We start from the raw sequence: 23274 nt of genomic DNA, 5'->3' as shown, positions 1-23274 counted from the left end.
TCCAGATGTTAGCTCCCCGAGGAACCAGAGAATTTACTCTTCTTGGTTGCAAGGCACTTGAAGGAGGGGGAAGGAGGCAGGGGGTGCTGAACCTCTTCCCTCCTCTAGTCTCTGCCGGGCCCCAGAGTCCTCAAAGGCTCAGAGCCCCTCTGGGGTGGGGTGGGGTGGAGTGGGGCTAGAGTTGCAGGGCCGAGACCCGCAGAGGCACGTGACAGCGGCCGGAGAAGTGCGGTGTCTGACACAGTGGTGGGCCACAGATGGCCTCTACGTGTCCCGGACTCAGACCTTGGCCGCTGGCCGCTGGGGGTGCTGCTTCTGCAGCAGCGGCAGCGTGTCCCGCTTCTCGATGGAGCGCAGCTGCTTCTTCTTTGCCCGCTTGAGTTTGGCAGGGTTTCGGATCTGGGGGTGGGGTGAGGAGAAGGCGTCAGTGCAGTTGTAGTCTCTGCCCTGTGCCCCGGGAAGGGAGGCCTCCCCACGGGAGCCTGGGTCATACGCAGCAGGAGTGGAGGCCGTGAGGCAGGGCTGCCGAGGTCTCTCGAACACAGCGCCCAGCCTGGCCGTGGTTCAGGTCCCCCGAGCCAGACAACACTCACCACTTGGACGACCTCTGCCCTCCGCTCATTCTCCAGGCGGCGTTTCAGGTTCTCGGCCCGGCGCTGTTTCTTCTCCTGGAACACACAGAGGATGGGGATTTGGGTCAAGGAGCTGAGGCAGCCCCGGTCTCTTAGGCCCCAGAGAGCTGGCTGAGTTCCCAGGGAGGAGGAAAGGCCCTCTCACCCCAGCCCGACTGTCGCTGGTGGTGTGGCCGGGGGAGGGCCAGCGAAGAGGTATGCCCGTGGGACGAGAGGCCCACGACGGCAGGAAGTTCCTGACTGCAGCGGACAAGGCAGGTGCCTGGTTATGCGGCTTAGATAGGAGGATGGTCGGGGGAGGGAAGACACAGGTGGTTCCCTACTTGGAAACTCGGGCACGTGCACCACGGCCCCTGGCACCAGCCCCTCATCAAATGCCAGGGAAGAGGGGTGGCCTGGCCCTCTCCCTCACTCCCACCTCCTCAGGGTCTCCCCTAAGGTTCGTCCAGGCGTGGGGCTGGGAAGGGTGGAGGCTGTGGAGAAGAGGCTCCCGAGCTATCTGGCCCCGGCTCAAATCTCAACTCTGCTACTTCCAGATGGGTGACCTTGGCCAACTCGTTTAACCTCTCTGTGCCTCAACACCCCATCTTCAAAGTGAGGAAGGTTACATAGGATTGTCCTGAGGAATAAATGAATGAGTACATGCACCGGCCCTGGAATGGTACCCGGCCTCCTGGGAGCACTTCAAAGATGAATCTAGTTGGAGTCTGTATTGGGAATGGGGAGTCCAGTGTCTTCTGGCTGTGGTGACTGCTGTCCCTGGTGGGGCCCGAGGGGATGTCGGCCCCGAGGCCGCTGTATGGTCAGGAGCCTCGCCTGGCCTCTCAGCGGAACAGGGGTGGCCTGGGCCCCCGGGGAGAAAGGAGAAGTGAGACTTGGGCTCCCATCAGGGGACCGGCTGGGCTGGGGGCTGGGCAGGGGCGTTCCTGAGGGGCGGTGACAAGAAGGCCTGTGTTGCCCAAGAGGGAGTCAGGGCCACACAGGAAGTGAGACAAGGACTTGGCACACGGCAGCCGCTTCGGTATCTGCAGGGCCTCGGCCACGGGCCAAGCTGGGGCGGCTCGAAGCAGGCGACGGATGACGGAATGACTGGCTCAGCCCTTTCCCTCAGTAAGCAGACTCGGGGTGAGGTGCTTCACTCCTCCCGTGACCCTGGGATCACTAGGCAAGTGACATTCCTCCAGTAATGCCAGTCCTGGTGTGATGGTCCCTGACCCATATTGTGTGTGCCACCCTGGGGCTTCCCGGAGATCGGGAACCTCTGAGAGGGCATTTCTGGCCTGGGGAAGAACGTCCGGGAGACAGCCGGAGGAATGTGTGGGGTATCCACTTTGCTGACGCATGGTGGCTGCTTCTTGGAGAACGATGGCAACAACTCCGGGGATGAAGCTTTTCTACCTGAGCAAGGACCCTAAGCCCATCTCACCAAATGCTTCTATCATCAGTGAGGGCCACTGGGGGGGCCTTGTCCCGGGCTCCTCCCCATCATCGAGTGTCATATGGAGCCCTGGGCAAAGCTGGACGTTCCACTGGGCTTCCCTACCTGGGGTCCCAGACCCCACTTCTGCTTCTAGCCTGGTGCCCTGCCTCCCTCTGGGCACAGGTGGGAGTCCCCCTCTCCCCCACCCAGGCCTATCACAGCAGTCACCGGATCAGGCCCCTGAGCTCCAGCCTCAGCCCGGCTGGCTGGCCCCTCACCTGCCGGCGTCTCTCCTTCTCCTCCTCCAGGTGCCGAGCAAAGTCCTTGGCCAGCTTCCTCTCTTGCCGGTCCTTCATCTTCCGCTGCCAGGATGTGCGCAGGGGCTTGTCCTGAACCATCTGGGAGAACCTGTGCGGGAGATGACGGGCACTCTTGTAGTCCGTGGGGGGCACCAATGCCCACTCTCTTCTCGGCTCTGGACCTTCTACCCCAGAACCCAGGGAGAATGACATCCCTACCTGCCTGCTTGCCAGGCAGTCAGCCCTCCGGGTCTGCAGAAACTTGGGGCAGGAATGGGCCCCACTCATGCCGGCTGCCATTTCTTAAGCCCTATTATGGGTCTCTGGGACAGGTACTTTTGTCCTCTCCATTCAACAGAGGAGCAAACCAAGGCCAAAGAGGTTGAATCATCGCCCAAGGTCACCTTGTACCTGAACGGCAGTCAAGACTGAAGGCTGTCTATGACCATAGTCCAGACCACACAGCCTTTCTGTAAAGTTCTGCTGCTTCCACCAAGCAAAGTCAGCTTGGGTGCTAATGCTTCTGGAGATAGGGCTCCCTCCCTCCGGGGCCGGCCTGTTCTGTTTCAGAACAGCGCGGGTGGTGAGGGGCCTCTGTAACGAACTCTTCAGAATCTCTCTCCCCAGTAGGGGGAATGTAAAAGGGGCAGTAGCATTAGAAGGTATCGGGGACGTCCTGGTGTTCCTGAGTGTGAGAGTGACATTACAGTCACAGGACAAACGGGATGGTCTCTGTTAGAATGCATACTGCAAGGATGTACACGTGGAATGATCCATCTAGGATGTGCTGGAAAATACTGCAGGAAGAAAAAGAAAGTTGAGCAGGTGATGAGACCATGGGGGTTCACTTAGCTATGCTCTCCCCTTTTCCATAGGTCTTTCTCCTAGAACTATCTAAAGTCTTCCTGGGTGTCCCGTGGGCCTTTTCTCCTTAGCAGATCCTCTCCTAGTGGCCTTTTTGCCTCCCCTACCCATTTCTTGACTTCTGAAATTTCATCCACTTTCATCCACTTCTTGGTCCCTTATATGGGACCCCAAGTGGTCACAGGAGGTCAGCGGGCCCGCCCCAGCCTCTGAAGGCTGTGGTGCACACAGGGCAGAGCCCATTCCCCACCGTGGGGAAAGGTCAATCAATTCTGCTCTCCTGGGTCATCTCCCCACCTTCTTGCTCCGCAGGAGTCTGGTACGCACAGCCTGGACCTTGACCCCAGGCCTGTCCACCTTCGGCCGAGTTCTGACCCGAGAACACCCCCCTGCCCCTCCACACACACACACACACACACACACACACACACACACACACACACACACTGCTCCTTCGCCCTCTCCCCAGGGACCCGGTGCTGAAGACCTGGCTTCCTAAGGCCAAAAGGACGGGGCTGAGCACAGACTTCCTCCCTACCCCAGTTGCGAGAAACCCAAAGGGACAGGAAAGTGGGGACTTGGATGCACACAGAGCTCCAGGACACAATGCTGCATGTTTCTAGAGCAGCACAGCCCGGCAGAACTGTCTGTAATGCTGCAAATGCTCTGTATTTACGTTGTCCTGTAAGGTGGCCTCCAGTCGCTCTGTCAGATGAGCACGTGAAATGTGGTTGGTGTGACGGAGGAATCGGAATTTGGGGGTTCTTAAATTTTAATCCACTTAAATTTAAATCGCCACATGTGCCCGGCGGCTTAGCTACTGGGGCGGTGCGGTTCCAGAGCACTGGCTTTACCTGGAGGTTGAAGGCAGGCAGGCAGGCAGGCAGGCAGGCAGGCAGGCAGGCAGGCCGGCCTGGGTTTCAGGGCCTGAATCCACTGCCTACTACTTGAGTGACCTTGGGCGAGGTAGCCTGGGTTTCGGCGACTTCCCACGTTATACGGAGACGAGAATGGCTCCTGTTCCGAAGGGTGTGGGATGATCAATGGAGACAAGGCTGGAGAAGCATTTAGCGCATGGTATGTACCCAATAAACGCCACCCTTCAGAGAAGGAAGACGGCACACCCAAGGAGTCCTGTGCAGGTGCCATTTGACATCAGTCTGGAAGGTGGGGCTGCGGCCAGGCCTTCCCAGCTGACTGCGTCCCTCCGCAGGCCTCCTTTCGGATACCTCCTGCTGCAGATGCTACCTCGCCGGTCTCTGGGCCCACTCACCACCCGCCGAAGCTGCTTCCTCAAAGACCCCAGACATCAATTCAACGGCCCTCTGGCTCTTATCCACAAGCCCGGCCTGCAGCTTCTGAACCTGTTGTATTTCTACTACAACTGCCTCCTTACTGGTCTCTCGGCTTTCACCCCTGACCTCCTAGCGTCGGATATCCCCTCCCCCCCCCCATTTCTCCCCACAGCCTTGATTTCCTCATATGCAAAACGAGCAGAATCTTAACACCAGCTGCTTCACGGTACTGATGTGCAGACTAAATGCCACGACGCGTGCCGGTCCCTCTCTTTGCAAGGCCTTTGCCCTGGCCAACCCTCACCAAGATGCTTAGCAGTATTCTATACACTCAGGGCTTGGTAATACTTCTTATAACAGAGACAAATAACTGTTAACAGATACAAGGTGGTGAAGGCCCCCCGGCTTTTTATCATGTTATGGCTGCTTTACTCGCTTCTGCTTCCCTCTCTAGGCAGAGGGCAAAGATAATGCTTGCTGAAGGAAAACACAAATAAGGTGTTACAGGAGAGGTCCACAGGTAGTCTGAGGAGGAAAGCATCACATAACCTTCAGGGCACGGTCTCACCCTCCCTGGGTTCCCGGGGCATTTTACCACATTCTGATTATAATTAGCTGTTTGTGTGAGACCCCCAAAATGTGAACTCTCTCCAACCCAGGGCCCGTCTCCAGGCGGCACTGGCACCCCAACACCACAGAGAACCACACCCCTGCCCCGCGGTCTCCAACTTCACCTTTTCTTGGAGCGGTCCTTCCACACCCGCCCCGATTTGGGCTTTCCCTTAGGGATTACAGGAACCTCCTCCACCTCCTTCAACTTCTTGGACGCTGGGGCCTGGGCTGAAGAGCTCGTCCGCTTCTTTGCCCCGAGGCCGCTTCTCACCGTCTTGCCGGCCGGAGGTGGTTTGCTCGGCTCATGCTGACCCCGGGGGGAGCCGGGTGACTGCGCTGTCAGCTCCTGTAGTGGCCGCGAGGGCTCCGGACCCGGCGCTTGCTGACCCAGGTAAGGCTCTGGTGATGCTGGGCCCGGCTGCAGCTGATGTCGGGGAGACCCCGGGGCCAGCTCCTTCTTATTCAGGGCCAACTCCGAGTCCAGTTCTTCTTGGGCCTGGGAGGACTCTGCGGACTCCCCACTTAGCTTTGGCTGAAATCCGGGGGATTCTGGACCCGACTCCGGAAGTATTGGGGGCGACTCCGGGCCTGGATCTTGCTGGCGCTGGAGGGACCCTGGGCCCGGCTCTGGCTCCCTTCGGGGGGACCCCAAGCCTGCACCCTGCGGTAGAATAGGCGATCCCGGGCTTGTCTCCGGCTGACGTCGGGGGGACTCCAGGCCGGGTTGCCGCGCACTCCGAGGTGACCCAGGCTCCCTCGTTTCTTCTGGGTCCGACCTGAACTCCACAAGGGCCCGTCTCGCCTGTAAAACTGAGCTGGGGGTGTCGGGGGACTCAGGGTTTAGGCCTTCCAGCCGCCGGCTGCGCCTGAGCGGTGTATCCATGGTGGCGCCTGTAAGTTTCCAAATTTCACCCACGTGCAGCCGCGACCGTCTCTGCGGCTACCGGCGCGGTCCAATGACGTCAGGGGCCGCCCTATCAGCGTGGGGCAGGAGGGGCTGTTGCCGGGGAGACCGGGTCGGTGTTGGGCGGAGAGGCGGGATCGACGGCCCGAGGGGGCTGGGCTTACAAGGCGCGTGCGCAAAGCGCTTTGGCGCATTTACCCCCCGGGGATGGCTTGTTCGTGGGCTGCGTTTGCCTTTCGTGCAGTCTTACTCCCCCGGGGTGGAGGAGAAGAGTGTGCAGGCAGAGAAGGGAAGGGGGTGGGTGACCCATTCCCGGGGGAGACGAGGATTGGGAAGAGGTCCAGGGCGCCTGTAGGCAAGGCTGGGTGGAAACTTTGCGGCGAACTCACTCCTGTGCCATTAATTGGACGGGGGTCCCACCCTCGGGGCCTCAATTTTCTCATTTGTAATATGGGTGATTTTGCACGAGCTTAGGTATATCGAGAATCATCCTGACGGAGTACTCATAACCACCAGAGTTAATGCTCTGTAGCGAATCCCAGAAGCGGGAAATGTAAGTCTTGAGTTGCATGTTAAAGGTAATCCTTTCTTCCCTTCTCCCATCCCGTGCTTAAGTATCTATGGCTCTCCCTTTTCAACATTTTCAACATTCATGCGTGAAGTTGAGGAGCTGGTAAGATGCACCACCTTTTGTCCTGTGGCCCAATTGCACCTTCAGCCCCAGTTCTGGAAACAGTGCTCAGATCATCACTGAGCTGCTTTTTAGCCAAGGCAGAGGTCCTTGCTGCAGGGTGTGAGCCTGCCTTCTCCCTTCTGCTGCATGAGACCCAAGAGGAAGTTTTGATTCACTCACAGCGTGAGTCTGATGACGAACATCTTGGAAGCTGCCCAGCTGTATCCCAGATCTTCAGTGTTTCCTTAGAACTGCCTGGGGATGGCCCGCAGGGATCCCAGGACCCTGTCCGGCTGTCCCACTGGCTTCTTTTACAGATCACTCTTTCTCCAGCTGAGGGGTTATGAGAGGGCCTGGGAAGCTGTCCAGGGGTGCTCAGGGGACTCAGAAGGCAGAGCAGAAGTCCAGGCCCTGAGCACTGCCCCTACCCGCTGAGTCACTCTGCTGACACTGGAGCGGGAGTGAGTGTCAGACTGGGCCCAGGGTGTCTTGAGTGCTGATGAAGGAGGAGGTGAGGAGGAGGAAAACCCAGACAAAGGTTTCTGGAGGATGGAAAAGTGGACTGAGAATCCCTTAATACCCGTTGCCCCTTGGCTGGTGCCCCACGGCATCCAAGATGCATCCTGGTGAGTTCACCCTGTTGAAACCCCCTCCCTAAAGGTTAGGGAGGCTTCTCCACCATCCCTTCATGTCATCAGAAATAGTTGCACTCTCGTGCGGTAATCACGTGTCAGCCTCTTACCTTCCTGGCCCTTCCATCTGTAGGCTCAGCACCCTCCTGTTCCCGGGCCATGGAAGGCCCTGCAGTGGCCCTGCCCAGCTCAGCTTCTCACTGCAGAAGCAGCTAGGACCCCTCCTCACCCAGCTCTCCTAGCCCCCGGCTCTTGGTTCCTTAAATTCTTTGCTCCAGCCTGGAGGGCAAATGGCCCGCCATTCAGAATTGAGCCCAGTGTGCATGACCAGGGTGGCTGGTGGAGACTGGACCAGGCCTGCTCCAGGCCAGTTTCTGCTCCCTGCGTCCTGAACTCCTGTCCTCAGCTGGAGGGGTCACTCACAAATGCCAGTTGGATCGGATCCCCACAGGCCCTGCTTAAAATACTTCAGTGGGTGGCGTCAGATCCCTACTAGGGTGGTGTGAGAAAGGGAGATGTTTTACAGACATGTTTTGAATCCACGTGGAGACCCTTCATCAACCTAGGCATCAAGTGAATTCTGGCCCAGAACCCTCCACTCCCTCCTGAGCTCAGTTTGTCAGTGTCATTATAAATGGTGCTCAGGGGCCCAGGGGAGAGGCCTGAAGTTTTCAGAGAAGCCTGATGCGGTGGTCACTGCTGGGACTCCCTTGCTTCCTACTGCAACCATCCCAGCCTCCTTGCCCTTGGGGGCGGGGAAAGGATGCTGAGGGGTTCTACCCCCTGCATCTACCCTCCGCAGAGGCCCCCAGCAGGACTGAGCCCCAGTGGTCTGCAGAGACACCCTCTTTTGGCTTTTTCCTGGTCCCTGCTTTCCCACTCCCTTATAGGTGTTGCTGGGGTCATTTTCTGTTCTTGTTTAAGGTTATTTATTTATTTGGGGGGGTGGAGAGAGAGAGAGAGAGAGAGAGAGAGAGAGAGAGAGAGAATGAGAATCCCAAGCAGGCTCTGCACTGTCAGCGCAGAGCCCGACGTGGGGCTCAAACCCACAAACCGTGAGACCATGTGTGAGCTGAAGCCCACAGTCAGCTGCTTAACCGACTGAGCCACCCAGGTGCCCCTGCTGGGCTCATTTTCTGAATAGACTATTTGCATGTAAGTTCTTGTCTCTGAGTCGCTGTGGAGGAACCCAGCCTAAAACACTGGGGTGAGCAATTATTGGGCCCGGCGTTCTTTCAAGGGCTTGCTCTATACAAACCTACTTAATCCTCACCCCTGTGAAGCAGGTGCTGTTGATATTACTCCATTTCCCAGAGATAAAGAAACTGAGGCACAGAGAGGGTGGGACACTTATAAAAGTCACACAGCAAATAAGTGGTGGAGGGGGATCCACACCAGCTGTCTGACCACAGAGCCACAACTCTTAAGAGTAAATCTCCATGGGGGGGTGGGGTGCCTGGGTGGCTCAGTTGATTAAGTGTCTGACTTCAGCTCAGGTCATGATCTTGTGGTTTGTGGGTTCAAGCCCCGTGTTAGGCTGTGTGCCGACAGCTCAGAGCCTGGAACCTGCTTCGGATGCTGTGCCTGCCTCTCTCCCTCTGACCTTCCCCTGCTCGTGCTCTCTCTCAAAAAATGAATAAACCATTAAAAAAAAAATTTTTTTTTAAAGGAGTGAATCTCCCCATTATCTGGCTAAGGAAATCGAGGCACAGGAAGGCCAAGGTGCTTGCCTGAAGTCACACAGCTACACACTGAGGTGCTAGGATTACAGTTCCAGAGCTGGGATGCTTAGCTGCCTTGCTCGCCTCTTCTTCACGCTGATCCTGGTCCGTGCACCATGGTGCTGGGTGCCTGGTTGCCCCGCGGGCCGGCTGTGGCTCTGTGCGCCTCGCACAGTGGGCAGAGCGTGCTATATCAGCACTATTCGCCTTACTTATGTAACCCGAGATCTGCTGACTGCAGAAAACCGTGCACCCACAGAGATATGGATCGGGTGTTCTCCTCTGAGCCATCGGTCCCCAGCCAGCCACAGGTGCTGCAGTGAGAGGACTCGGCCATCTCCAGATGTCAGGACCCGTATCTGTACGGTCCTCTGCTCAGCATCGAGATCAGAGGTGGCCAGGGAACGGGTCCTGTGGTCACCAGCAGCACTAACCGGGCAGTCCCCAAGTGCCAGGCCTCTCCTGGGTGCTTACTCGGTCCCGTGGGATGTCGGTGCAAGCGGGTGACTGCTGGGACCAGACGAGCACTTGCCAAATGAGGGAACAAAGGGAGAAGCTCACGGCCGCCCTGCGGGGGGTGGGCTGGGACCGGACACCTGAGCCAGGTGGGAGGTGAACGCCCAGGTTTCCTGACAGGGAAATCCAAGGCTGGGAGGGGTTGTGATTTGGCAGAGGGTGACACTTGGGGAGAGTGACACGGAGGGAAGGATAGGACTGGAGCTTGGGGCTTCCTGATGCCACACCCACACTCTTACTGTCCCATCGCTGAGCCAGGAGTGGAGGCAGGGGGAGCTGAGGACGTGGAAGGGGTTCCTTAGTTGGGGGAGGTGGGTGGGCGGCTGGCCGTGGGACGTGGCCCACTGTGGCTGGAGTGAGGACAGGTGGAGGTGTTGCGGGGCTGGGCCGCCCTTCCACTCAGAGGTCTGTCATGCATTTGAAGGCAGCTTTCCTGTAGTTTCCCCAGGGTTGTCTTCTTCCGGGCCAAATGTCTCCCTCTCCTCCAGCTGTCCTCAGACAACACAGTAAACCTCCGGGAGAGACAGCAGTGCTCTACAACCTTCCAGAATGTGGTGTCCAGTGCTCCCGCAGGCCCCCAGGGTTGACTACCCCATGGAGAGCTGAGTGCATTTGTCACCTCCCTGCTCCACGACTCCCATCAGGGTGGCTGGGTCCCCATCCTCTTCCTGATGGCCAGCGATCAACGGAGACCCTCAGTCTCATTCCAGCTGCCATCCCCTGGATCCTGGATGTGAGGCATTGGCTCTCCTGGACAGGTGCGGGCTTTGTCACTTGGCCTGGCTGCATTTGGCTTTGACCTGCTGGAGATCCAGCTCTCCCCCTCCTTCAGTGTCTGCTCCCTTCCCCCTTTGCGTGTGTGAACTGCTGCTTCTAGAAACCTTGAATCAGACCCTACTGAGAACGTGCGACAGGACAAGGGTTATGGTGTCAGTTCTTATCAGGGGTGCTTATCTCAGACGCTCATCTCCTGTGTGTTCCCAGAAGCTCGCACTGACTCTCAGGGCCTCAGGAGGAGCAGGGCAGAGACCTCAGCAGAGGGGCCGGGGAAGAGGGTGTTGGTGGGGGTTGGGGGGAGTAGCACCTGGGGCCCTTGGTGTGAGGCCTCCCAGCTGTCCCACGGGGCATTGCTGGGGGACAGAGAAGCTGACTGGATGGGGAAGGGGCCACTCTGCAAAGTTCTTGGGTACCTTCAAAGCTTATCTCCTCATCCCCCACGGCAGCTGCAGGTTCTGCTAAAACAGGAAGGGGCAGACCTACCCCCCCCGCCCCCCCAGAAGACAAGACCTCCTCCCTGTGCCAGCCACCACAGCATGTCCCCCTGTCTCCAGGCAGGTCCAAGAAGGGGTGGGGGTGGGCTGGGGAATGAACACCTGTGCCAGGTGGGAGGGAGAGTCCCCGGGGAGGGGGCCACGGCAGCTCGTACCCCACCTTGAGCTCTCCCCGGAAAGCATTGCAAACAGCAAACAAATGTCGGGGAGCGTCGGAACCCTAGGGAGGTGTTGAAATCCAGTCTGGGCCCTGGCCCCAGAAATTGTGATTCGGTTGGTCTGGAGTAGGCCAGAGAGGCCGCATTTCTCTAAGCTCAGTGGTGCAGGAAGAGCTTTCCTGCTTCACTTTCCCAGACGGGGTGGGGCCAGGCTCACCACCACCTTGTCATTTAGTGATCCACCAAATATTTATTGAGTGTTTGCTCTGTGGCCGGAGCTCTGTGTATAGCAGCGAGCAGGGCAGTTGTGGCCTCTCCCGGGAGGGCGCCTGCATTGTCTTGGGGGCGCAGATATTCAACCCGCGAATCTTGAAACTTTCCTCGGAGGAAGGCGGAGCGGGAATCATTTTCCCTAGTGTCCAGGTGAGGAAATAGCATCGCGGAGAGGTCACGTGACCTGCCGGCCCACGCGCAAATGGAAGGTGGCAGAACCTGAACTCAGGACGTGTTAAGTCGAAATCTGGCTGCCCGGCCCTGGCCAGGAGCCATCTCTGCTCCTGAAGGTTGTGTCTAGGAGGCAGGGCTACAGGCCTTGGACACGCATCAGCGGGTTGACAGCTGGGGGCTTCATCCTTGTGTGGGGATGGAGAACTTGGCGGAGAGATGTTCCCATGTCCCCACCCACGACTCTCAGTTCCGAGATCTGCCTGACTGCAGAGTTTCACAGTGAGTCACCTCCCCTCCCTTCCTTCCCGATCGCTAATTCTTCTCCTTTCATTTCCCCTAACGTTTTATTTGTCTTTCTAGGCTCTGGCCTTTCCTTGGCGGGATATCTGCTCCAGGGAGGGATGCCTCCCCCAACCAAGATGGCAGTCCTCATCTCCATGGCAACCCCTGGACACCTGGCCTTGGTGACCAAGGAGCAAAGTATGAGGCTCCCTTCCTGAAGCACAGACCAGCGAGGTGGTCCCTGTGTGAAGGTGGGGTCTGCAGGCCCCGTGGCCAGGAAATCTCAGTTCTCCCCACCTCTGCACCCTCCAGCTGTGCGCTGCGACCAGCCCCGAATCAGACTGAGCTGGCTCACTCAGTGTCAGATTAGTGAGATGAGGTGTCCCCCGAGCCAACGGTCTTGCTTCTTTGTTCTTCTCACGCGCCTTCCAGAACCTCAGACTCCCCAGGTGCAAGATGGTCCTGACGCCCCCGCTGGATCCGCCAGGCTCGTTCTGGATCTCCCACCCCAAGGCTTGTTCTGCGGAACAGCCGTTGTAGAAACAAACACGTCTGTTTGTTTACAGACGTTTACAGCTTTTAAAAGTGTATCGTTTACGGTGAATTTTCACGACATAAAGATTGTAGCAGTTTACGAGAAGGTATTTTATTGCAGTGGATGGAAAATACACAAAACCATACCAATGTCCCTGGAAGTTTATTTTTTTTTTAAACGTTTTATGTTTTTATTTGAGAGAGAGAGGAAGCATGGGTGGGGGAGGGGTAGAGAGAGAGGGAGAGAATTCCAAGCAGGCTCTGTGCCGACAGATGTAGGGCTCGACCCCACCGACTGAGACTGTGATGTGAGCCGAAATCAAGAGTTGGATGCTTAACCGACTGAGCCACCCAGGCGCCCCTGGAAATTCAGATGACCGAGATTCTGTCAGAGTGGTTACCAAGCATGGAGGGTGTGGCAACAGCCCCCTCGGGAAGTTGCTCCCACCACCCGGGTTTTTAGAGAGGGAACTTGTCCAGGAACAGGCAGCTGGCAAAAGGCACAGAGAGGATTTGAACACAGTGCTCTGCCCCCAAAGCGTGTGCGCCTTCACCCGCACCTCCCTGCCCTTGTGTTTTAGCCATTGGACCTACATCAAGAATAGGCCCGGGGGGCGCCTGGGTGGCGCAGTCGGTTAAGCGTCTAACTTCAGCCAGGTCACGATCTCGCGGTCCGGGAGTTTGAGCCCCGCGTCAGGCTCTGGGCTGATGGCTCAGAGCCTGGAGCCTGTTTCCGATTCTGTGTCTCCCTCTCTCTCTGCCCCTCCCCCGTTCATGCTCCGTCTCTCTCTGTCCCAAAAATAAATAAACGTTGAAAAAAAAAAAAAAAAAAAGAATAAGCCCAGAGGCAGACATTTTAGGTCATTAAGAAATTGCACACCTTGCATAGAGAGCAGGCTCTGTTACTTTCAGTTCAAAATAAAATATCACACAATGCTCAGATATTATCACTCTCTGCCCGAGTGGTTTTAGCCCTCTACCTGCGAGATGGCTCTGGGCAGATTCGGATACCCTGCTTTTTTTTTTTTTTTTTTCCTTTTGAGATTAGAGACAGAAGGGGTGGGAGACCGCATTTTCTAAAGTTGGCAGCGACAGTATCTGCTATCCACGTCCTCTTCTTCCAGTGTGACTTCGACACCCCTTCCCTTGAGTAGCGGGGCCTTCGTCTCTCCTACATCCAAACCTTTGTGATTGCTTTGGCCAAAAGAGTATGGTGTGTGACTTCTTTTTTTTTTATTTTTATTTTTTTTAATTTTTGAGACAGAGAGAGACAGAGCTTGAATGGGGGAGGGGCAGAGAGAGAGGGAGACACAGAATCGGAAGCAGGCTCCAGGCTCTGAGCCATCAGCACAGACCCCGATGCGGGGCCCGAACTCACAGACTGTGAGATCATGACGTGAGCCGAAGTCGGATGCTCAACCGACTGAGCCACACAGGCGCCCCTGGTGTGTGACTTCTGAGGCCAGATCGTAAGAATGTCATGCACGTCTGCCTGGCTCTCGTGGCATGCTCACTCTGGGAACTCAGCTGCCATGTTGTGAGGAAGCCCCCATCGTCCTATGCGCCAACCGCACGGAGAGGCCGGTGAAGGTGTTCCAGCTGACAACCGCATCGTCTGCCAGGCATGAACCAAGATGCTTCCAGATCATCCTAGCCCCCACCTGTCCGGTGACTCCCGATTTTGCATCTTTCCAGCAGAGGTCCCCGAAATCATGGAGCAGAGGCCACTTTCCCCGCTATGCCAGGTTCTGCACCACAGGACCTATGAGCGTAATCAAATGGATGTTTTACATCACTGGGTTTTGGGGTTGTTTGTTACGAAGCAATGGTAACTGCAACAGAAAGTATTTGCTTACAATCAGGTGTCTACCTCAAGGGGCAACGTCTTGCGCCCTCTCTTGGAGCAGATGTGATTGGCAGGGATGGTGCCTAATCAGCCTGATGACTTTATTGGAAGCAGATTGGGTGGGCAAGCTTTCCTTGTTCTTTAGTTACAATAAATTAGTATGTATTACACGCTTACTTGTTTATTATTTCCCACCGGCTAGCATGTTGGTGCCCTATGGATGGGATTTTTTTTCCTATCGTGTTTGTTACTGTATTCCCAGAGTCCAGACTAATACCTGGCACTTAGTAGTTCCCCAATAAATAATTATTGAATGAATGAGTCGATAAAGATGACACATCAAGCCGGCACAATTTTGGATGATGGTTTCTCAAGAGAGATTTCTTAACTTTACCTGGGATACTTGTTATGATAATGTACCATTATTTTCTGGACAACGGCCAGCTCACACTGTGGTGGGGATTTCTTGAGAACCATAGTGGAGAATAGAATAGAGAATGATGAGAATCGGGAACATTTAAAATAATTAAGGGTTGGAGCGCCTGGGTGGCTCAGTCAGTTAAGCGCCAGACTTTGGCTCAGGTCATGATCTCCCAGTTCGTGGGTTCGAGTCCCGTGTCGGGCTCTGTGCTGACAGCTCGGAGCCTGGAGCCTGCTTCAGATTCTGTCTTGCTCTCTCTCTGCCCTTTCCCCACTCGTGCTCTCTCTCTGTCTTTCAAAAATAAATAAACGTTTAAAAAACTAAAATAAATAAATAAATAAAAGAATTAAGAGTGGATAGTTAAGAGTCCCAACCTTTTCTCAAAATTAAAAAAAAAAAATTGTTAAATGTATGATGAGTGGTAGGGGGTCTTTAGGTGCATACGAAAGGGGTTTGTTCAAGGACTTTGTTCCTGGACACTCTCTAGAGGGATTTAGAATCAGTCAACACATAAGAGATCGATTCCAGCAAACTGTCTTTGCTGCCTGGCATGTTCTGGATGTCACGGGTGCACAAACCAGTGAAAGACGGGGACGCTGTCCTCTAGCTGAGACCAGCTGAAGCCTGTGAGGCAGCCAACCCAAGTAGGCAAGTGAGGCCCAGGGGCAAAACCGATCAGGTTTCACCAGCTGAGGTTCCTGAGGATGAGGGGCTATCAGGGAGGACTTCTTGGAGGAGGCAGGTCCAGGCGGGCAGCTTCCCCAGGCACTGACTCAGAGGAACACTGAAACCTCATAGGGATTTACCAGAAATCTGCTGCCTGTTGACTCAGGTTTCCACCTGTAGGTCCTCATGGAGCTGGTGGAAAGGAAATCCGTGTCCCTTTTGCCAAAATAGTCTTAAACAGATAAGTAAGTACATAAGTGGATAATCCCCTTAAATAGAAAGCTTTCTCCTCCCTAGCACTGGCACATGTCAGTGGGGGTAGGGGGGTATTTTTTGATGTGCATCGCAAATTACTGTGTCCACTGGCCTGTCCAGCCATGAGACCAGCCCGCTGGCAGCCCCCGGGGGTTGGGGCGGGCATTGCCAGGCAGCCCAGATTCCGAAACCAATTAATGCACAGCAAAGAGGTGTTTACCAAGATCGCATCCGCGAGACTTTAAATGTCTCCACAAAAGTTTTTGGTTGCAAAGAAACTACAGACAGAATAACTAGGGGCGCCTGGGTGGTGCAGTCGGTTAAGCGTCTGACTTCAGCCAGGTCACGATCTCGCGGTCTGTGAGTTTGAGCCCCGCGTCAGGCTCTGGGCTGATGGCTCAGAGCCTGGAGCCTGTTTCCGATTCTGTGTCTCCCTCTCTCTCTGCCCCTCCCCCGTTCATGCTCTGTCTCTCTCTGTCCCAAAAATAAAAATAAACGTTGAAAAAACATTAAAAAAAAAAAGAATAACTATAGAGAGTAAACCATGAACACCTGCAGACAAGTGGAGACTATTTTTGTATTTGAAAAACAATTCTTAATGTTTATTTATTTTTGAGAGAGAGAGAGAGAGAGATGGAGAGAGAGAGCGCAAGCAGGGGAGGGGCAGAGAGGGAAGGAGACACAGAATCTGCAGCAGGCTCCAGGCTCTGAGCTGTCAGCACAGAGCCCAACGCAGGGCTCGAACCCACAAACCGCAAGATCATGACCTGAGCCGAAGCTGGACGCTTAACCCACTGAGCCACCCAGGCGACCCCTGGAGACTCTATGTAGAAAGAGACATGTTTGCTCCCCCGGAAAGTCACTCTGCCGTTGGCAACTGAGTGATGCGCTCCATCCAGCTTTGTGTTACATGCGGGAGAGGAGAACCAGGGAAGACAATTCCAAATAAACCGGAGTTCTGGTCGGTGCATACAACTCCATTTGGACCATGAAGAAAGAGCGTTACAATTTTTATCTATGGGAAAACGATTTTTTCCCACCCCAAGTTAACGTTGCACAAATATTGGAAGATTATTAATTTGAAGGGTACCAAGTATTTCTGATCTGCACGGCAGGCAGGACTATTGAGAGAGAGCAGGGGAGGGGCAGAGAGAGAGAGAGAGAGAGAGAATCCCAAGCAGGCTCTGCACAGTGTGGAGCCTGATGTGGGGCTCGAACCCACAAACTGTGAGATCACGACCTGAGCCGAAATCAAGAGTTGGATGCTCGACCGACTGAGCCACCCAGGCACCCCAAATAAATATCTTTCTGAGTGCAGCCTTGAGCAGAGCCGATCCACTGGGACAGCTGCCTCAGTGACTGCCCACGTTCGGTACCTGATTCCACACCACCTCCTGGTGGCCTGTCATCATAGGTCTCTGGGGCTGAGGGTTGAGAGCAACTTTCTCAGGGGCTCCTGTGCCCTGATAATTTATCACCCAGATGGGAGCCTTGGTCTGGGTGGCACATCACGAAGACAGGTGTAACTAGACCTGTACTAAGGACACATGGGCGCTCTACCTTGCTCGTCCCAGGTACTGGCACGTGCATTCTGCAACCTGCTGTCACCTCTGATGGAGGTGGGCACCAGGAAGCGGCACGCGTCTGAATGTCTATCAGCAGGTCGACAGTACCTTCTCTGCCAGGGTGAGGCCTCTGGTTCACGCCGGTTCGCCACCGGTCTCGGGTCCTCTGGAATCAGCGACACACGGAGCGTTAGCGCAGCTGGCTGCTGAGTCCGACCGTCTCAGCCGTGGGCAACCAGGCTGTGTGATGGGGGGAGCAGTTACTTTACCTTACCCAGCCTCCGTTTCCTCTGGTGTGAAATGGGGTGCAGGTTGGCACCCATGTCCCATAGTGGGAGGAGGGACTGAGGTACGCGTGTAGAGACCGGGGGTAGGGCCCTGGCGCCCGGTCGTTGCTGGTGAGTGACGCCCGCTAACCTTACGGAAGCCATCATTGGCATCACTGGACCTGTCAGAGTCCCTGACATCAGACACACGCTCTTTCCCTCGCACTGTTTTCAGACGTAAACCAGGTGAGCCGAACAAACCTGGGTCTGTTTTCTGGAAGGATCGGGGGTGTGAATATTTGGGGCAAGGGGTAGCCTCCACCTCTCCCACGTTACCCTCTGATTTGACTGTGCGATCTCCTGTGGGTCCTCAGCACGTGTTCCTCTCCTTCTGAAGGACCCCCGTTTCGCTTTGCCCGGCCAGTTTCCCTTCCTTCCCCAGATGCCAGCTTTAGCATAGTTTCCTCTGCACTCCTGTTCCACTCTGGAGTCCCCCGAGGGCCGGGAATGGCTTTCCTGGCGGTCTGAGCTAGATGTCGAGATGTGTGGTGGGGAGACCACTCTGCCTGGCCCTTTCCTGCCTCCCTAAGCACCTGCATTGGGGTCTGGCCCAGAGCGGGTGCACATGCATTTTGTCCACGAGAATTTGCCCCACAAGGATTCTTCCCCAGCAAATCTGTCAGAGAGCACAGAGTATACCTCCCGAGACTTCTATCGGCTTCTTCCGTGGCGACTGGGGTTTCACCATAGAGGGTGGGTTGCCTTGGCCTGGGGTAAGTGGGGGTTGTGATGATTAATTTTGTGTGTCAGTTGGGCTGGGCCACCGTGCTCAGATATTTGGTCAAACACTTTTCTGGATGTTTCTTTGGAGGTGGTTTTTTTTGGGAGGGGGGAGAGATTAACATTTAATCAGTGGACTTTGAGTAAAGCAAATTGCCCTCCATGATGTGGTGGGCCTTGTCCAATCGGTTGCAGGCCTGAACAGAACAAAGACTGATTTGCCTCTGGCTAGAAGGCACAGATGGGAGCTGCAACTCTTTCTGAATCTCCAGCCTGCTGGTCTACCCCATCAGAGTTTTAGACTCACCAAACTTCCATAATCACATGAAATTGGTAAAGATGTTGAAGAAGAAATCTCGGGAGGGACTTTCTCCTCCTCCACCCGCCATCTATCTACAACGCTTTCCTTCCTTGGGGTGGGGGGTGGGGATAATGCAACAATTTATACTTTTTTTTTTTTATAAGTGTGTTTACATTCAGGGCTTGCTACCTGTATTCTTGTCTTTACTGAGCATTTTTCTGAGAGTTGCCTGATTTCCTTGGGTGGGAATGGATGGAAGTATCGTAACTTCTCCACTCATGTTCATGAAAATATTTTCCTTTCATGGCTTCTCATTTAGCATCGGGGTCTTGGGAAACAAAATCGGGTCGCCACATGAGGAACGGACAGATAATCCTGCCTGCTTGTCTACCTACCCGTGTGGACATGAGATGCCCGGGGTCCCCAGACTTGCACACACAGGTAAGCTATGCAACTTTAGGCACTGCGTCCAGACGGATGTGATCCCAGCTGAGTGCCAACCTTTTATTGATGACAAAGAAGCCACATGGGGGGATGTTTCCAAGACACCATGAGCAGCTCTGTCTCCATGACGGTGCGTGTGAGTGTGTGTGTGTGTGTGTGCAACTGGGGGACTGATCTATGAAGCTGGGAGTTCCAAACCCCCAGAGACAGGAATGGAGAGACCACAGAGCCTCAGAGAGGCCGGGTGCCAGAGAAGAGTCCTCACAGGCCATATTGAGCTCAGCTCCCAGGAACAGCAGGTGCTTTGTGCTCACGCAGTGGCTGGGGGCTCCTGCCCCTGGTGAGGTGGGCTTTCAGGAGGTGCTGCTATAGCCATGGGCATGGCCTGGGTCCAGGTGCTAGAGTCGGGAGAGGAAGGAAGAGCCAGGCTAGTTGCCTTTAGCTCGCCCTGAAGCCCCCGCAATCCCATGATCCCTTAAGATCCTTTTGTGTCTGCTCCCCTGCGACCCAGGCCTCCCCGCTTGCCGGCCAGGCAGCACTTGCGTGACCCCCAGACCACGGGCTCGGGGCTGAGTTCCTCTTATAGCCCCGGTATCCCCTGGAAAGAAGGTTGCCCACAAGTTCTATCTGGGTTCCGGAGCTGGCTGTGACCTCAGCCAGGTTACGTCAACTCCCTGAGCCTCACTTTCTTCTGTGACATGGTACAGAATCCCTTTCCTGCTCCCTGGAAGGCCGGTCGTGAGGGGCCAGGGCAACGAGCTTATCACCAGCCTCTACAGGGCAGGCTCAGCTTCAGGCACCAGCCAGGACCCGGAGGTGTCACCCCTCTGCCCTTTCTTCCCGTCGCATCTGCTGCCCCAATCTGTCTGGCCTTGCCACACGCTGTCGCCCCTCTACCTACCCCTGTCAGTTTTACAGTGGCCCTGGCCTTTAAGCTCCTATAGACATCTTCTTCCCCAACCCTCTTCTCCGTTCTCAGGGACTCCCCAGAGCAGCATCCCCGAGCATGGAGCCAGAGGGGCTCACCCTGGCCGCTGCACAGGAGCCCCCCAGTGTAGACCAGTGGGGCTCACCCTGGCCACTGCACATTGGGTGTAGGGGAGAGGCTTCTGTCCCCTCCGACCACCCCAATGTTCTTGTTGTCCCTCCTCCCTTCTGCACCCCTGCTCGGGTCCTGGGAGTCAGTCCAGCAGATCTGACCGGGAGGGCACGCACTGGGTACTGGGCTGAAGACTGGTATGGGGACGGGGAAAGGAAGACAAGCTTCCAAGGAGGTGGCAGTCATCAGCCATCCGTTGAGCACCTGCTAATCCCTTTATCAGGTCGGTAATATTATTAGCCCCATTTCACAGAGGGTGAAACTGAGGTTCAGAAAAACATAGCCACACAGTGGGGGAGCTAAAGCCATCCAGTTCCAAATTCCACAAGATCAGCCACTCAGACAGACTTCCCACAGCAAAAAGTATAGAGAGGTCAAGTAAGAAAATACACAGGAGAGCGTCTAGGATTATTTGGCGTTGGAGCACAGGAGAGCTGGGGGGCGGGTGGGAGGTGAGGAGGTAGAGATGGGAAGAGATGCCTGGCCGTGAAAGGGGAGAGAGGGAGGACCATGGTCTCAGCACTCAGGAAGACGGGAGGCGGGAGCAGTGAACAAGGGTCGGGGTGGGAGGTAGGAGGAACAATTTGGGCTCTACTGGTAAGGACAGCTCGGAGGGGGGCCATGTGAAGATTCAGGTGCACGTGAGGTCACGGGCAGGAAGTGGAGTCTTGGGGGTTTGGGGGAAGGTCTGGAGTCACGGGCAGTAGGGCTGCTGAGGTGGTCAGGACAGAGCGGCAGTGGACGGGACGGTGTGTGTCCGCCCTCCCGTGCCCACGTGGGGTGTTGGACCCCATTGGGAAGAGTGGCACTGGCCCCTCCTGGCCTTCCCCCGGGACGTAAGCAGAAAGGACTCCGACCAGTGTCCTCGCTCCCTATTCTTGTCACATCCGGGGCCACGGTAGTGACCGCACCATGTGTTTGTGCGTCCTCCTGCAGATCGGACCTGGACCCCAGTCGGGAGAGGGTGACGCTCACTGGTGAAGCCCAGTTACCTTCAGCCTCACCGTCTTCCCAGCTCTGTATGCTCTCTGGAGGGCGCCCTGCGTAGGAGGTGACGGGCTGGAGCCTCTCGCTCCGTGCAGGCATCCTTTATACCACTCGAAGCAAAAGAGCAGGTCTAGCGGTAAGTCTGGAGCAGGCAGATCTGGGGTCGGGTTCCGCCGCAGTCCCTCCGTAGGTACGTGACCTCGAGCTCATTGAGAAAGCAATTCAGTTGCATCCCCTGGCTCCCACTTCGGTAAGTGCGGAATAAGAAGACAGCTCCGGGGAGTCGTTTCCGGGGTTCGAAGGTGTGCAAAAGGGCAGGTGCTGCTTCCCTGGCCCCTCCACTTGCTCCACCTTTTGGGCCCGGGGCACTCGCCCGGGGGTTCCTGCTCCTGGCAGCCAGCTGCACCACCAAGGCACACATCCCGAGGCAGGCGCACGGCAAGCTGACCAGGTTCAGCCCTGTGCTGACCTTCACCCGCGCAGGAGATCAGAGAGCATCTGTCACGGCCCAGCCAGCAAGGGAGTGTGCTGGCCTCACACGCTTCGGGAGTCACAGGCTTCCTCCATGGGCTCTTGATCGGGGGGAGAATTGTTGACCTTCCCCGGGGAACTAGGAGCTGATTACCGGAGGTAGGAAAGACATTTCTGCTTTGAGCGTGGACCCCACAGGCCACAGACCCCCAGAGCTGCTGCTGGTCCTGACTGCTCTGGTGCCAATGGCACAGGTGACGCACGTATGGTCCCTCCTTCCTGTGCCATGGCAGACAGCACGCATCAACCCTGGTAATCCACCAGAGCAGGCGTCAGTATAAGAGCCACCCGCCGTCTGCTGTGGGTTTGTGTCCTCCAAAAAGATAGGTTGAATTCCTATGGATGTGAATGGGACACATTTGGAAATAGGGCCTTTGCAGCCATCATCAGGTTAAAATGAGGTCTTCCTAGATTGGGGTGGACCCTTAGTCCAATATGACTAATGTCCTTATCAGAAAGAAAGAGACGTACGTCATGCGATGAAGGGGGCAGGGGGCGAAGGGTTGCAGCCGTAAGCGGGGGAAGGGCAGGGACTGCCAACAACCCCCAGAAGCTCAGGAGAAGCAAGGAAGGATTCTCCCCCAGAGCCTTCAGAGAGAACGTGATCCTGCCGCCATCTTGATTTGGGGGTTCTGGCCTCCAGAATGGTGAGGCTATGAATTTCTGTTGTTTGAAGCACCCCTGGTCTGTGCTAATACATTCTGGCAGCCGGAGATGAACACATCATCTTGCTTCCCTCGATTCGAAATCATCGTTGTGGTGTCCTCTGAAGTTCTGGCCCAGCAGGGGCAACATGGCGGTCGCGGGAAGGGCTCTGCTGTACGCAAGGCGTGGAGGACTGGGGCATTTACTGACAGGCACAGATGCGGGAGGCCCCCACAGGGGAGGAGGGTAATCAGGTGTCCCACGGCAGGCAGGCAGCTTTGAGAACCAAGCCCCCTCTGCACCCTCCCCGCCATCCTGTGGAAAGGTTCCCACAAGGAGCTTTCCCAGGATGCCTTGTACCCGGAGGTAGAGACGGTGGCTGAGAAACTCATCCTAGGAGTCGTGTAATTTGCCGTGGCCATCAGGGTGGCCGCTCCTGTGATAAAGACCTGCAGAGAGGGGCGGGAAGATTCACGGTCCCAGGGAATCCCAGTGGCTCTGCCTCCCGGTAAAACCCCTGCTCTGGAAAGTTCGCTGGAAACTTTGCCATCTGTGAAGGATTTAGCCTGGGGGTGGAGGTCTATGGCTCATCACAATGTGGCCAATTAACAGGGAGGAACAGGGCTATGGCTACAGAGAAGGGCAGGAGGTCTCCCACCGGGCTCTGCAGAACTTGGTAGGACAGAATTCTAGAAGGTGACCACTAAAGACTCCTAGGTGCCTGGCCCACTACTTCTCCAACTATATGAGCATACAGGTAGCCTAGGCACTCGTTAAAATGCAGACTGATTCAGTTGGTCGTGGGGGGGGGGGGGGCTGAAATTCTGCATCTCTAACACCCTCCCAAGGGGATGGCCAGCGCTGCTGGTCTGTAGATCACACTTTAAGGAAGGACCAGTCTCTTAATAGGAAGATGAAGAGACCAGGGCGGATTGTTCCCTTGTCTCCGCCTAAGTCACAGGGCTGGCAAGTGATAGATCTGGGTCTAGAAATCAGGTGTCTGACTCTACATCCTGGGGAGGGGGAGGGTTTCCACCGCAGAGGCTGTTATTTCTTGACTTGTGTGCCAAATGTGGGACCCCCACCCCACCCCACCTCAGGAACCTCACCTTCCTTCTTCCTTGGGCCGAACCTACTGGGCCAGGAGACCCTTGTCCCCTGCTCCCTCCCCCGCCACCCCACGTGCAAGGGAACGGCAGCCTCTGGCT

The 23274-nt window shown here is 55.9% G+C and overlaps 1 protein-coding gene across 1 annotated transcript; it reads right to left on the bottom strand.

The window, feature by feature from the left end:
* Nucleotides 1–2: 2 nt before the first annotated feature.
* Nucleotides 3–6056, bottom strand: CCDC86 (coiled-coil domain containing 86). Its single transcript, XM_047848555.1, has 4 exons — nucleotides 5245–6056; nucleotides 2331–2460; nucleotides 594–668; nucleotides 3–399 (listed from the first exon to the last, which is right to left on the bottom strand). Exons 1-4 carry the CDS (start codon nucleotides 6003–6005, stop codon nucleotides 280–282), a joined length of 1086 nt encoding a protein of 361 aa, XP_047704511.1. The 5' UTR covers nucleotides 6006–6056; the 3' UTR covers nucleotides 3–279.
* Between the last annotated feature and the right edge of the window lie 17218 nt (nucleotides 6057–23274).

Source organism: Prionailurus viverrinus, unplaced genomic scaffold (assembly GCF_022837055.1).
Source record: "Prionailurus viverrinus isolate Anna unplaced genomic scaffold, UM_Priviv_1.0 scaffold_86, whole genome shotgun sequence".
In the NCBI taxonomy this organism is placed as follows: domain Eukaryota; kingdom Metazoa; phylum Chordata; class Mammalia; order Carnivora; family Felidae; genus Prionailurus; species Prionailurus viverrinus.
The sequence above is the reverse complement of the archived record's forward strand: the minus strand, read 5'-3'. Positions and strand labels throughout refer to the sequence as shown.

Excerpts from the sequence above, each read along its gene's own strand:
- CCDC86 (XM_047848555.1), bottom strand. The coding sequence starts at position 6,005 with ATGGATACACCGCTCAGGCGCAGCCGGCGGCTGGAAGGCCTAAACCCT. Across the intron at positions 2,461-5,244 it reads AAGGACCGCTCCAAGAAAAG|GTTCTCCCAGATGGTTCAGG; the intron begins GTGAAGTTGGAG and ends TCTCCCGCACAG. Across the intron at positions 400-593 it reads GGGCAGAGGTCGTCCAAGTG|ATCCGAAACCCTGCCAAACT; the intron begins GTGAGTGTTGTC and ends CCCCACCCCCAG.